The 14,849-nt window shown below is 33.6% G+C and overlaps 2 protein-coding genes across 7 annotated transcripts; both read left to right on the plus strand.

Moving 5' to 3' along the window:
• Positions 1–6,492: 6,492 nt before the first annotated feature.
• On the plus strand, positions 6,493–12,154 carry LOC104210191 (uncharacterized). Of its 6 annotated transcripts, none has more exons than XM_009759019.2 (5): positions 6,493–8,215; positions 8,324–8,493; positions 9,780–9,816; positions 9,909–10,018; positions 12,069–12,154. In XM_009759019.2, the coding sequence occupies exons 1-4, from the start codon at positions 6,728–6,730 to the stop codon at positions 9,963–9,965; spliced, it is 1,752 nt and encodes a 583-aa protein (XP_009757321.1). In that variant the 5' UTR covers positions 6,493–6,727; the 3' UTR covers positions 9,966–10,018; positions 12,069–12,154. The 6 variants fall into 6 exon arrangements, with proteins under 6 accessions (XP_009757321.1, XP_009757316.1, XP_009757320.1 ...); XM_009759014.2 differs by having other exon boundaries at positions 9,909–10,034; positions 11,969–12,100; XM_009759018.2 differs by having other exon boundaries at positions 12,014–12,100.
• Positions 11,989–14,640, plus strand: LOC138872187 (uncharacterized). Its single transcript, XM_070150323.1, has 4 exons — positions 11,989–12,285; positions 13,345–13,466; positions 13,562–14,036; positions 14,378–14,640. The coding sequence occupies exons 1-2, from the start codon at positions 11,989–11,991 to the stop codon at positions 13,432–13,434; spliced, it is 387 nt and encodes a 128-aa protein (XP_070006424.1). The 3' UTR covers positions 13,435–13,466; positions 13,562–14,036; positions 14,378–14,640.
• Positions 14,641–14,849: the final 209 nt, after the last annotated feature.

Raw genomic sequence — 14,849 nt, forward strand, 5'->3', positions numbered from 1 at the left:
AATCTTTCCCTGTCCGACCCCATTTAGTGTTTACCCTGCCCGCTCTACGCTACCCCAATTGCCATCCCTAATTAAAACCATTTACCCACCCACTCTGTGACCCGACCCTCTAGGTCTTTCTCTTTTTTCTTTTAATAAAAAATATAAAATAAATCACATTCGATTAAAACAAAATAGTGCAAGCAATTAGCATTTGTTACTCAGCTATATATCTATAAGAAATGATTTGATAATACTCCATATATCTATCTCTTGGTAGGCTGATATAGATAATGGACTAGACTTGAGGTTGTCTAAGGGTAGGGTAATATCGGTACCCGTACCCTTAAGTACCGATACCGGAGCGTACCACTCCAGTTGGGGGTAGGGGTGAGGGGTTTTGGTGAAGGATATAGGTAAAGGTATGATACACGAAATAGTACCTTAGTACTCGTACCGTAAATACCCTTAAGGTACGGTACTGGTACCCAAACTTTTTTATATTTAAAATCTGGTTGTTTTTGTACCATTAGCCAACAGCCTTTATTACCGTTGACAACGGCCAAAAACAGTTAATGGAATTTTTACACCCTATAGAAAACCTTAGTACCCTATTTATTTTAAATAAATACCATTTTAAAATATTACATCTTATAGATACCTTTTATACTTTATAGCCAAATATCTAATTACAGTTACATCCTACATTTAAGGCACCATATATGCTAAATAATATTTTTCTCTCTCCTTTTTAGTCTTTTCTCTCACATAATCACAGTAAAATTGACTAACCACGTTCTCTCTCTTTTTGCATACACTTTACTCTTTCTCCCTCAACCCACGATTCATACCTCTCCTCCCACCCAAATTCTCTAGTTCTCTTCCATTACAATCGCCTAGGGTAAGTTTAATTCGTTGATTTTGATAGACGAAGAGCAATTGGTTCAACTGTAGCGGCTCGATTCTGCTTGGCAGTGGTCGTTGAAGTAGGGTTCACAGTTTTTGCGTAATTCATGGCTTCGTTTGTGGGATTTGAGGGTTGGGGATTGTTTGTAGTTGTTGTAGGAGGTTGGGCAGATGTGTTAGGGGGCTGACCTGCCGGAATTAATGGCTGGCCGCCGGCCGGCGAAGCCATCAGGCTGCTTCTCTCTCTAGATCGCCCAAATCGCCTATTTGTATTCAGTTGTATTCGAATGTATATTTCAGTTGTATTCACATGTATTCAGTAGCATTAATTTATATATTTTAGATGTATTAAAAAGTTATGCGTATTCTCTTGTATTCAGTTTTAATCAGTTGTATTTAACTATTTTATTCAGCAGAAGTTAGTTGTATTTTGTTACATTCAAGAGTTTTATTCAGCTGTATTCAGTTGTATTTTGTTGTATTCAAGTGTTTTATTCAGATGAATTAAGTTGTATTTTGTTGTATTCAATTGTATACAGTTCTACTCAACTGTATTATTCATATGTATTTCTCTTTATTCAGCTATAATCTTTATTATGTATCTTTCAAATACAGATTAATGAGGGATCGTTTTAGTTCGTTGAGTTAAATTAGGAGAATATCATGTGATTTGATTTCCTTAGTTCGTGGAGTTAAATTAGGAGAATATCATGTGATTTGATTTCCTTAGTTCGTGGAGTTAAATTAGGAGAATATCATGTGATTTGATTTCCTTCTGTTTTTAACCAGTTTAACCTTCTGTATTTAACGTTAATGCCGCTTGAATACAGCTAAATACATGTCAAACTTAGCTGGAATTCCAGTTTTTACGCCTATTTTTTTGGGTGTATTAATGAATACAACAGCTTAAATACATAAAATACATTGTATAAAAACATAAAAGGTATCTATAACACGTAATATAACAAAGAGTATCTATAAATGAATAATTAGACTTAAAAGATGGTGCTTTATGAAAAATTCCCTTAATTTTACCTCCCTAGCCCCCAACATCCCCTTACCTCCTAATTTTTGTTTTTAACCCCTAAGTTTGTTCAAATACATTTTGCCTTATTTTAAAACTATAAACACCTTATTTCATTGTTTCAATTTTCATTCAAAAACTCTCATATCTCTCCAACTCTCTATCTTTCTCTATCTCTAATTGCAATTAACATCGACATTTATGTCAGCGTTTGGTACATTCGTTCCAACTCATATTAATTTTCACAATTATTTTTGTTATACTTGTATTGCTATTTGTTGTAATTTTAGTTATTTATTATTAAAAATGGCTCCTAAACTGGTAAAAAAAGTGTGTAAATAAATCTATCATACCTCCTTTTTACGGGGAAAGATTTTTTTCACTTTAAGTGACATTATTGAAATGTGATTATTTATTTTATTTTTTAACAGTCGCCATTTGAAATAATTATTTATGGTGTTCCAAGTCACCATTTATTTTAAAATGCCAATTCAAGGAAAATTTGACTCTGTTTACTGTATGTGAAACACAGAAGACTGAGTAAGAAATTCTATTAACCCGAGAGAAGGTATTAGATACTTTCAAATTCTGTAATTTTAGCACGGTCGTTTTACAATCATAACTTGGCTTAATTAACGAATTATTACAATCTTTAGAACCTATGTGAATTTTATATTTTATCGCTTTTAAAATTACTTCTTTATATGATAGTTATGGAATTATATTGGAAACAAATCACGTGTATATGTATCCGTTTTGTTTGAGTGTTAAAAGTATGTCACGCAGATGTGTACACAATTAATAACACTTAATTATTTGTTAAGATTGTTTGGCCAAAGTCGCGCGAACGCATACTTCTGATTTATTTGGGTATCATAATTATGTCACGCGACGTATACACAATTACGATAATAAATTAAACACACCTAAAGCATTCTATGAATGTTTATAAATTGTTTGATTAATTTCCTGAGTTGTTTGCAGATGATTTTTAAAGGGCCATGAATATATATATAAAGTTGGGACAATAGGAGATGACTTGCACCTCTTTTTGGCCAAAGATCTTATTTATCTATTTTCTCCTTTATTGGGGTTTATCCCTTTTTTTTCCTATTTATATGCTATTTAAAAAAGAAGTATTCTTTTTTAACAAATTCCAACAGTCACTTAATTAAAAAATCCAAATATCACGTCCTTTCATTTTTCTTTCTCCCATGTCTTCAGCCGTTACCAGCATAATAAACTCATTTATATCTTTCCTCATTACTACTACTATTTATTTCTTCTCCTAAAATTTCACCTCTTCCTTCCTAATTTCTTATCGTTTTCCCTTCTTCTTTCCTACGTTCTCTATTGCAGAAGAATTATGAGTTGTTCTTTTTTCTTCTTCTTTTTGTGTGTGTGTATCTTTTAGACCTTTTTAGTCGAAAAGGTTAAAATTTGTAACGTTTATTGTTACTAATCATCTTTATTTTTTTATTTCTGTTACTTTTCTTAATTCTTAGTCGGAAATAATTGTCATTTTGAAATATGTTTGAAGCCTTTTCCTGCTTTAATTGCAAAAAATTAGAATATTATTGTGCTTAATGTATTATAAGATTATGATGTTTTCTATCTCCTCTTTTTTTCATTGATTTTATTTTTGTGTTTTTTGCAGGTTGATTAATGTTGTGTGTAGTTGTTGCATTTGGATTAATTTGTTTCAAGGACAATAATGTTAAGCCATTTTCTAAATTGTATTTCCTGGAGCAATTGCACTTGCAATTCAGAAGACGTTTAAGTCTATCATGAGGAGTGATAATTGATGTTGTATTATTTTTTGCCTGTAATGTTTTCTTTCTCCTTTTAAATTTCATTGATTTTAGTTTTGTGTTTTTTGCAAGTTGATAATTAGTAGTGTGCTTAGTTGCTGCATTTAGTTTATTTCATAATTTCTAAGGATATTGTTAAATCGTTGTCTAATGTGCATTTTCTGGAATAATTGTGATTTAGAGGAGTTTAAGTCTATTATGAGAATGATAACTGATGTATCATTATCTTTTGCCTGAAGTGTTGGTTGATCAAAATAAAATCTTCGTCTACAAATTTAATTTTATGCGAAAAAGAAATGAAGGTCATTTAATTTTATGGTTGTATGTTTTGCTTTTATTAATTCTCTTATTTACACTTAAACTATATATAAGGTTTTAAGTACAAAAACAATTGTTCAACTATCTCCTACTCCCTCCCCTTTTTCCTTCTCTTTCTCCTTTAGTTTTCAAATACTGGGTGAAGTATTTGCCTCTATAAAATAAATTTTAAGCAAGGCGGTATTTAGGGCAATTTTTATTTGAACATTTCCATTGTTATGAATTCTGATCAATTTGGTTGTGCCTTTGTGCAGAAACGTTTCTCTTTCTTTTTAGTGCATGATGTACATCGTATCACGCATATTCTGTTCTCTTATACCTATTCATAGTCGTAATTGATAGTGTAATTTATAAAAAGAAATTTACTATTTGTATAATACTTATCTAACAAATTTTTATTTGTTTGTGTTAAGATATAGTGTCAGATTTTTTAACTCACGGATTCTGATTCACAATATTTTTTACATACTGAGTTCAACAATTGAAAAAAAGGAGGTACTTATTGGCGAAAATTGATGGGAGCAAAGATGACTATATATGAAATAATGAAGAGAGAATAAAATGGAAAGCAAAATCTATTTGAGGAAAAAAAAATGTATTTTTCAGATTTTTTTCGAAAATTAGCAAGAGGAAAAAGCAGGAGGAAAAAGAAGAATAAATTTGATTATTTTAGAAGGAATAACAAATGTTAAATATCTGGAGTACAATAACAAAGAGGTCCAATAAGAACGAGAAAATCAAAGAGAAGGAAGAAATGAGTAAGAAAAGAAGGGGGAAAGGGAAAGAAGAAACGTGGGGAGTGGGGGGGGGGGGGAAGAAAATAAAGAAGGGAAAATTGGAAATAAAACTCTCACTCTATAATAAAAGAAATATAAATCACGTCTTTTATACATATATGTTTAAGAAATTGATCTTCTAAGAATACAATCAAATAAATACTAAATGCATACCAAAGTATCCTTTACTCAAATACTTATGAAAATATAGAACACGAACATACTTTTTAAGAAATATAACTAAATATACCTACTATAATAGGAAAATATTTAAAAAGGGTTATAAAATCTCTAAAAACCTTTAATAGAGTTCTAAAATTAGTAGAAAATATTTTTCTTTTTAATTTATCTTCTCCTAAAACGAGAAGACTTTCAAATCTTTTTCAAAGCACATTTGGTAAAATTTTAGGAGTATGAAAAGTAAAACAATAATGATGTACGATGAGCAATTGAGTTTTATCAAATTTTATAACAAAAAAGATGTAATTTTACTTGCCTATATTATTGTTACTATAATTTCAATAGACATTAACATGATATTTATAGGTGAGACCAATAATTCTCATGTTTTTTCTTTCTTCTACCTCAATTCACTTTTAAAAAATATTATCTCATTAATTCATGATTAATACCTTTTACAAAATAACCGCGCGAAGCGCGACAAATTCACTAGTTATGGATACAGTTTGTGGAGAGTGGAGACCGTACCAAGGGGCATGAATAAGCTTCTAAAATTAGCACTGGATTTATCAAATACTAAAACTCATCTGTAATTAAAGGCAATGATACATGAAATGAGACTAACAACTAAAGTGAAATACGCTAGTTAATAAGCTTTAACTTGTGACAAATTTATGGTGTATAAGAAATATTAGAATCTATTTATTATTAGATATTTAAATATATATTTAATAATTATAAATTGATAATGAATCGAAAATAGTAATCGGTATGTCCAACTCATGTGAATATAATATAAAATTTTATTATTTGTTTCATTTTCCAAATAACAAAAGGATAAATATGAGTTTAGAAAGTATTTTTTATAATAAATATCTATACTAATTACTCAAGCTTTAACATTGCCTTCAAGTATTTAAGATTCAAAATAGAAAGGTAAAATGGATGTAATCAATTTTAAAATCAAGTCTAAGAAAGGATTTTTCGCTCGCTATAAAGTTTATCTTTTTAACTGAGACGTCTTTTTTAAAAAATAACTGAAACGTAGTTCTCTGTTCTGAAAGCTAAATGTATATCTTATAATGTAATATTTATGTTTCCTCAAGCTGTATTACTTGAAGATGTCTAACTTCAAATATCAACAAAAGATTTGGCTGTAATATCCCCATTTGTAAATTTTAATATATTTGATATATATATATATATATATATATATATATATATATATATATATATATATATATATATCCACAGATAAGTTTTACATATAAAAAGTTTAAACTAGTGAAAAAAACAAAGCTAGTGAAACACAAAATTATTTTTTATAAGTGTTCTTCATATATTTAAAATAAAATTGAAAGAGGATAAAGTGATAAACAATATATATGTGTTACAAATAAAAAAATAATTTTTTTTGAAAAATAACCTTTGTTCTGTATAATTACGCCCAAATAGTCTCAAACAGAAAACTTTTCGGCCAGGGTTGGTCAATCTAGTGAATGTTCAAAATATTTTTTAAAACAGATTAATAAGAAATGAAAGCGAGAAAAAGAGAAACAAAAGGGTAAAACAAAAGGGAGCAAACCAGCGGCAAGTTGCCGTACCTACAACCTCCGCTTCCTCCCCGCCGGTGGTAATTTTCCAGCGAAGCTCAAGCATAAGTTGGTCTCTGAAAAAATTGAGTTCAAGGTAAACTTTTTGGTGATTCTTCTAGCATCTGTTGTGCTTGATAAATGGCTTTAAAGCTTATTCAAAGAGGAATCCATGAAGCTGAAAACCCAATTGAAGTGTCTCTTAGAGAAGCTTTTGAGCTTCGTAAACCCCAACTAAACCCCCCATTTTCCTTAAAAGTCCTAACACAAGAGGAATACTCAAAAATTAATAAAGCTTTAATCTTTGGCATTTTATCCCAATCCCATTTGGCTAAAGTTCATATTAAGCACCTGCATGCAATTATTACTGATGGGTATGGTTTCTTTACTTGTATTCTTGTCAATATTGTTGATGAATTGTATCCAAAGTTGCTTGACTCAGTGAAAATTCAGCTTATATGGGTTACTAAAGAGATGTTGAATGTATTGGCTATAGGTTTTGATAAATTGCTAGTGGTTATTTTAAGGCAAATTGTTGGTGGAGATTTTAGGGAGGGCAATTTGTGGTTGTGTTTGGAGATGGTTACCTTGTTTTTAGCCAATTGGGATTGTTTATTAGAGGAAGAACCATTGGTTTTGAATAAGGGGTTGTATGTGTTCCTTCGATTATTGGCCGATCATTATAGGGTACCAAGTACTCCAATGGTAGACGCATTGAAGAGAATGGAGGTTGAATTCTGTGTTCGACTTTTGAGGGAACACTTTCCTTTGTGTTTGAAGATAGGGAGGGACTTAATTAGGCTTTTGCAAGACTTGGTTCATATACCTGAGTTTAAATCCATATGGAAAGACTTGTTATTGAATCCGAGACAGTTTAGGGCGGACGGATTTGAAGATATCTCACAAATTTACCGCATAAGAACTTCAAGTTTGTACTTTTTGCTTCGAGTAACTCCTGAAATGGAAACCAAATTGAGGTTTTTGCTTACACATGTCAGGTTGGGTAGTCAAAAGAGGTACCAGGTTTGGTTTGCTAAGAAGTTCCTTGGAGTACCCGAGAGAGAAACCATTTTAACTGACATTGTTAGGTTTATATGCTGTTCAGTTCGTCCATCCAGTGAAATTACGCAACCGGACATCTTACCCAGATGGGCTGTGATTGGTTGGCTATTGAAGTCGTGCAGGAAGAGTTATATCGAAGCAAATGTAAAGCTTGCATTGTTTTATGATTGGCTTTTCTTTGATGAAACCACTGATAATGTAATGAACATTGAACCTGCAATTCTTTTAATGGTGAACTCTATACCTAAGTATATTGAAGTCACCCATACTCTTCTTGAGTTCCTGCTAATTGTGGTTGACAACTATGATATTGAGAGGAAGGAGATTATCTCCAATGGGGTGTCAACGGCTCTTTCTACGATTGTTAAAAAGGGAATTATTGGTTCACTTGATATTTTGACTCGATGTGACATGATATCACCAGTCCTTAGGGAAATGCTTGGAAAAATGTTATTGGTCATGCAAAGTAGCCATTCCAAAAAGTTAGGATCAGCCAGTGTTACCCATGACATATCACCACCTATACATTTGCTTCCATCAAGCTTGGGATCCCAACACCCTAACAGCGTAAGCTGAAATAAATTGTGTGTCGTCACAGGCATATTCAGGGCAGATTTGCTAATGCATCTCTTTCGCGTCCTGAAGAATTGCTTGTGAACTTTTTTTTTTCAATAGGTGATAAGGTTCCACCAAGGGGACGAAAATTTCAAGGAAAAGTTTGAAATCAAGGTGATAGGAGAAACATCTCTTTTGCCTCCTGACGAATTGCATGTGACCTCTTGCTCAATAGGTGATAAAGTTCCACTCAAATGGATGAAAGTTTCAAGGAAAAGCTTAAAATCAAGGTGATAGGAAGTTTCTCTGGTACTACTCAGATATCCTAAGATGTATATTCCCCGTCATGTTGCTAAAAGTTTGCTTTAGCTCTTGAGTACTGCACATTCCTATCATTATTATGTTATTATCTGATATTCTCTATTTCCAGAATAGCTTGTTTTTCTGCATTCTGCAGTTGTCAAATTACTTAGACCACAGGAATTAACATCTTCAACAACTCTTAGTTCACATCCTAAATGATAATTGTAAGTTGTGATAAGATTTGGTCATCTAATCCGTGTGAGAGGTGATCACAAGTTTTGAATTGTACAATGTAGTCGGACAAGATATGGTTTTCCCCACCCAAACTTTACTATGCCACCCTCTTCCAGGTAAGTCTTATACCCTGGCGACACTGTATTTGTACCTACCTCAGCTGTGGGGAACTTGCGTTAAGAAAATAATGTTTCTTGGTTTTATTCATTCTGTGCTAGTGACTTGGCCATCAAAAAAGGATGAAAACAGCACCTCCTTTGATGAACTTATTCGCTCAAGCCTCAGCCTCTATTATAGCGAGCGATTTTGTGGAGAATGGGAAGTGGAGATGGACTGATAGTAGAGGTTAACTACTTCGTGATGTTAACCTGTTCACTTTATGCCTAAAGCCAGTCGTATAGATCGAGTAAGATGGAAGCTTGAATGAGAAGGTTGTTTTACTACCTGTAGTGTGTAACATTTTCAGGCACAATGGATTAGCAGGTGTATTGACAATTGCTATGGCATAAACTGCAGTCAGAAAGTTCTTTGGTGCCTTTTCATCTTACGGTTGGCTTGTAAAGGAGATTATAAGTTCTGCAACGTCATCAAATCTATTTGAAATTTTGTCTCTCTAACCTTTTCTCCTGGTCTATCTTGAGACATATCAATTTCATGTGACATACTTTTTTATTGAAGGATGAATATTTCTCTTATATTAGAAGCGACACTTGACGAGCTTGAGCAGCCTGTTTCATCAACATGCCTGCTTGGCAGCCATGTGTTCCGCTCTCGCTCTCTCCTATTAAAACTCTAGAGCCTCTGAAATATCCCACCGTTTCTGGATTCCTCTATCCTTCCGCTCTTCTCCTAAGCCCAGTAGGATAGCTAGGTGGTCAATAAGGCAGCAAACGTTAGGAATTCGGCCAGCCAATTTCAAACGACGCCATAGCCGTTTTCTCTTTTGGGCCTAGCAGTGAACTGAAACGACACACTTTTTTTTTGTGTTAAAAAAGTGAAGCGGTAACTTCTATTTGAATGAGTAACTTCTGAATCGCAGGTCTTGCATTCTGCGGACTCACTGTCGATTCCTTCAGGTATGCACAATTTCTCCAAAAAGTCATCTAGAAGTGTCCGTCCCTTGTTTTTCTTATCGGGGTATTTTTTTCTCCTTTTTTGTTTAAAATAGAGCCTCCTCATATTGGAAATAGATTCTCAAGTTATACATATGAATCCCCGGTTTTGAGTGGCATTGATGATAATGTAGCTTCACAAGGAGATATCCAAAGTCCAAATAAGGTACTTGAACTTCCGGGTATGATCCGTTTCCCCTTATTATTTTCGCAACTTTACGCTTTTCCCCTTTCTTCCAACTTAAATTTGTCGAAAGAAAATATAAATTTGTTACTCCGTGGGGATACTTAATATTTTTTTTAGGTCTGTTATACGCCTCTTCACGTGGGTTCTCATTCTTTTACTTGGACCAAATACATGAAAATATTTGTTAATGAGTGGCGGAAGGATGCAAACTAAAGATATTTGTCTGCTCTAATCAGTGTTGTCAAAGGCGCGCTTTAAGCGCGCTTAAGCCCTGAAGCGAGGCTCAAAACACGTTGAGCGCTTCGCCTCGCTTTGTGGGCGCTTTAACGTCGCATCAAAGCTCTAAGACATACTTTTCCTTGCCAATGAGTGTAATCTTGAAAAGGCGACCTTAAACAATTGATATTTTACTTTATTGCGATTTTTTTTTTCAATTTCTTTGTCCATATAATATTCGTTATTCATGCTTATAATGATTAGTCTTGGACTTACTTTTTCTCCCGTTGCGCCTTTTCCATTAAATCTCACGCTTTATTTGCGCTTTGCGCTTAAAGCCCCAACGGACCTTAGAGCTTTTTTGCGCTTTTCGCCTTTAATAACATTGGCTCTAATACTATGTTTAAATAAATGAAACCCTCCATTTAAAGTTTAAAATGGTTAAAGAGGAGACACATTTTATTTGTTCATTTAAAGTGCAATGGAAGTGAAAATGACTACTTTTAATTGGCCGCCTACTATGGTAATGAAGGTGCTTGTCTAGATACCATTACCACTTAATAATGGACCTGGAAACCTCTGCAGCTTTATTGTTCTTTCGTTCTGACCCTTAGGATGAAACAAGCATGTGGATGCAGAGTATGCATAGAATTATAGCTAAACTGAAGACATAATCAACTTAGTAAAAGTTCTAGATATGCGATAAGGTGAAAGAGTAGGTCCACTTGGGAACATGTGACATCTAAATTTGTTAAGCAGTGATGACTTAAGTTTTAACCTTCGAACATATGAGTTAACCATCTACAATTAGTTTGAGAAGCTCGAGTCAATTTTTGCTCGGTGTAGGTTATAGAGATTCACAATCCAATGCTGGAATCATCTGGTTAGAGTTTGGGATGGAAAGTGTTGGTAGTAGCAAGCTTGCATTTGCATGTGTACTATCAATGTGTATGGTTCCTCACAATACTTCTGTAGTAAGTGGTAGCTAAGCCTTTGATCAATTTAGTTATTGGAGTAATTAGCCAACCAAGTTGATACTTGACAGTAAACAAAGTCCAGAAAGGAAGCCATTGGTTGGTAGAAGCCTGTCAGGGATCAGCTCTTGCTGAAACATTTGATGAGACTAATTGATGATGCAACAGTTACTGAAAATTCCAAAATAGACATATCCATACTGTCCTTTTCCCAGTATTCTCCTTGTGGGTTTATTAATCTATTAATGAATCTAATTCAACGTTTAACAGAAATGGATGGTCCATGATTTCACCAATCACAATGACGTAAATATAAGCTACGCAGTTTTTGTTGTGTTATCATACGATTTGATTATACTCGGAAACCATTGCGTTAGAGTATTGACTCTGAAGAGATTTTTGCTTTCTACTTCTTGAATTTAGCCTTAGTTACTAGGAGCTTTCAACGTTTTAACGGTTGTAGATTGTTACTGAATATCATTTCTAAGATTAGTAATATAACTTTAGAAGTTGTTTCACAGGTTTGGAGAGATTCAGATAATATCTCATTTTCTTCATCTAAGTTATGCTCTTCTACATACTATAAAGTATTGCTTACTATTGTCTTCAGGAATCTGAGTAGTGGAAGTGAAATTTAAAACCTTATATATGCCCTGAAACTAGACCACAAATTAAGGATTCCAGTTCATCTTTCGCCCTTAAATTTCACACATCAAATTTGCTCATATCAAATTCGTAGGAAGCTGACTTTCTGTTCCGATGTCAATGCTATCACAACCTTTAGATGCCAAGGACTGTTTCTCAAGTTTTGTGCCTGAAACTCCTGCATTGGCCAATAGTGATGATTTTAGGGTCCCTGAATCAATTGACATCGGCTTCAAAGAGGATACTAACACCAAAGGATGCAAAGAAGACAGCGACAACAAGGAGGAAGATAATTCTGCTGAAAATCGAACAAATGGAAAAAGTGATAGTGTGTCTTCTGGTGTTGATGTGGCTTCAAAGGGCCTTCTTCAGTGTATAATCTCTGTTGCAGATAACAAAAGGGTAGGTCAGGTGAGTTATTTTCCTTTTGTTGGGGTAAATTTAGATTGCTTCTTCCGACGTAGCTACGAGACTTCTCTGCTATAAAATGTACTGCATTAATAGCTGCACCCATACCATTAAGGTTTAATCTTGGTGGAAATTTACTATAAAAACAATTTCATCAAGTTTAATTTAACAATACAGCTTTGTTTGTTTGGCATGATGATCCTGCATCTCTTAATCCTCGAATTCTACTCATCTTCATTAGAAAAGGAATATTGGCAACTATAAAGTGATTTTTATTACTATTAAAACATGGGATAATCATGATTTTATAGATAAAAGCCTTATACCAAAATCCTCTAGCATTTCCTGAATGAAATAAGCTTAGGCTAGGATGAAAAAATAGTTGTGTTTCACTCTCTCTCTCTGTTCTTACTCTTTCTGAGTTTTATTCTTAGCAGACAAAGCAGTTTAAAAATTTTATTACTTCAGATACATGATTTGTAAGCTTAGATAGACGATAGAAGAGCGAAGTGGAGCGTCCTCCAAATTTAGTATAGTGATAAGTCATAATAAAACAAAGGTAGAAGAAAGAAGGAGCTAAGCTTTGCTTATAGAGTATGTAAATATAGAGCAAAAATAGTGAGTGAGAGCTCTGATGAGATAGTGTAAGGTAAGTGTTCTGTTTTCAGATCTGGAGTCTATGTGAGTCCCAACTTTGATATGCAGGTAGCAAAGATCAAAAGGGAGTATGTTAGTCAAATAGCGGGCTTTCATCTTTAATTCCATGAAGTTCCATTTTTTCACACAGGAAAAACCGTTTCCTAGATTGTTGTGAAATCTTGAAACCAATGCATTCAAACACCTTCCTTCAATGTGTAATAATCATTCTACTGCACAACCACACTCTTCTTACTCATGTGCATTTATTTAAAAATGCTTCCAGAATAGTTGTTTTCAGCTAATCATTATGCTTCCTCTCTTTCCGCTTGATTCACTGCAACCTATGGATAACGTAGATGACCGAAAGATAGCACCATTGATCTGTGTTTTCTCATTTGATATGTATAGTGATGATTTATGCAGGTTCTTTTGACATGCAACTATTTTCCATTCAATTGGGAACCACCAGTGACAACCTGTCAACGACAATTCTGCTGTAGCAGCCCAAAATAAAAATTATGCAATTTAAAACTACCATTGTGGAGGTGCATATACTGAAAACTCTAGATTCATTTTGAGTCGCTCGAAATTGATTTAAATTCTTCACTTTACTCATTCTGTGATAAACTTTTTTCGACAGAGATAATTGTTATCTGTTGAGCATATCAGGTGCTAGACAAGCTGTTCAAAATTCTTTTACAAAAATCACTACTCTGAACACTGATCTCCCCTACGCCTAGGACGTTGTTTGGGCCAAGAGCCATAGTTAGTTGCTGTTTCCATTTGGTTGTTTCTTCCTCGTTTTTGATACCGGCAAGACCCAACCAGATGATGTCAGCTGGTTGGTAGTGAGAGACTCTTAAGTACCTACATACCCAAAAGAGGGCGCTGATTATAAACTACCTGGTACCTTTGTCATCTTATCTTACATGCAAAAACAGATTGTTTTCGACTTGGCACAATTTTCAACATCAGCTACTATTGGCGAGGGAAGTAAAAGAAAGGTAGAATCCATCACTTCTGAAGAAGTAGATCGCAATCCGTCGACGCAAAGATGCAGACCTAAGCAAGAAACCAAACGTACAATCAGCGAGTCCTCTGCAAAAATAATGAAGGTTAGAAATTGATACTTGATAGCCCATACTTTGTTCCTTAACAACTTTTAACTAAGTTACTTTGTGTTTAAGAACAAAATCAGAAAACATGCACCTAATAAACAACCGCACACACAAAGAGTAAATTCATATATAATAAAAGTTTTGTCGGGTAAAAAATGCATAACAATGTTTAAAAGTTTCAAAACTGTTTTAACTTTTCTGAACAATTTCGAAAATTTGGAACAATTCAAAGTGAAATCTATTTACAGTCTCTTTACAATTCTTAGTCCAAATTACATATTCTCAACTACTCTTTTACACTAACTCTCAATTTGTTGTTCATACGGATGCTTCATCAGATTTGAAGTGCAACAAAGGCCGCCTCAATGTTTTTTGATAGCCTACAGCAATTGTAATACTTGCATTCAAAGCAGATTTTGGTGGTGGCGGTTACTGCAGTACAATCTTCCACATTTTGTGTAAATAAGTACGCAGATTTTCATGAAATGTATACTGTAGTACAATGTTTCACATTTTGTATAATTAGCCACGCAAACTCACTCTTTGAATATTCTGGTAAATCCAGGTAGCTCCCTTTATAAATACATTTATGTTCTCATCATACCTCCAAAACTCCAAAGCGTTTGATAATAATTCTAATCCAAGAGTGAAACCGTAGCCGCATACCCTACAAAATAATATGCAAGCTTAGCTTACTACTAACATAGTTACTCTCAAATAGAAAAATTTACTATCAAGACCTAAAATTTAAAAAAATATACCCACTCAATGTTACCCTTATGTTGACAAGGTAATATAATACTATATAAC

Source organism: Nicotiana sylvestris, chromosome 6, assembly GCF_000393655.2.
Source record: "Nicotiana sylvestris chromosome 6, ASM39365v2, whole genome shotgun sequence".
NCBI classification, from domain to species: domain Eukaryota; kingdom Viridiplantae; phylum Streptophyta; class Magnoliopsida; order Solanales; family Solanaceae; genus Nicotiana; species Nicotiana sylvestris.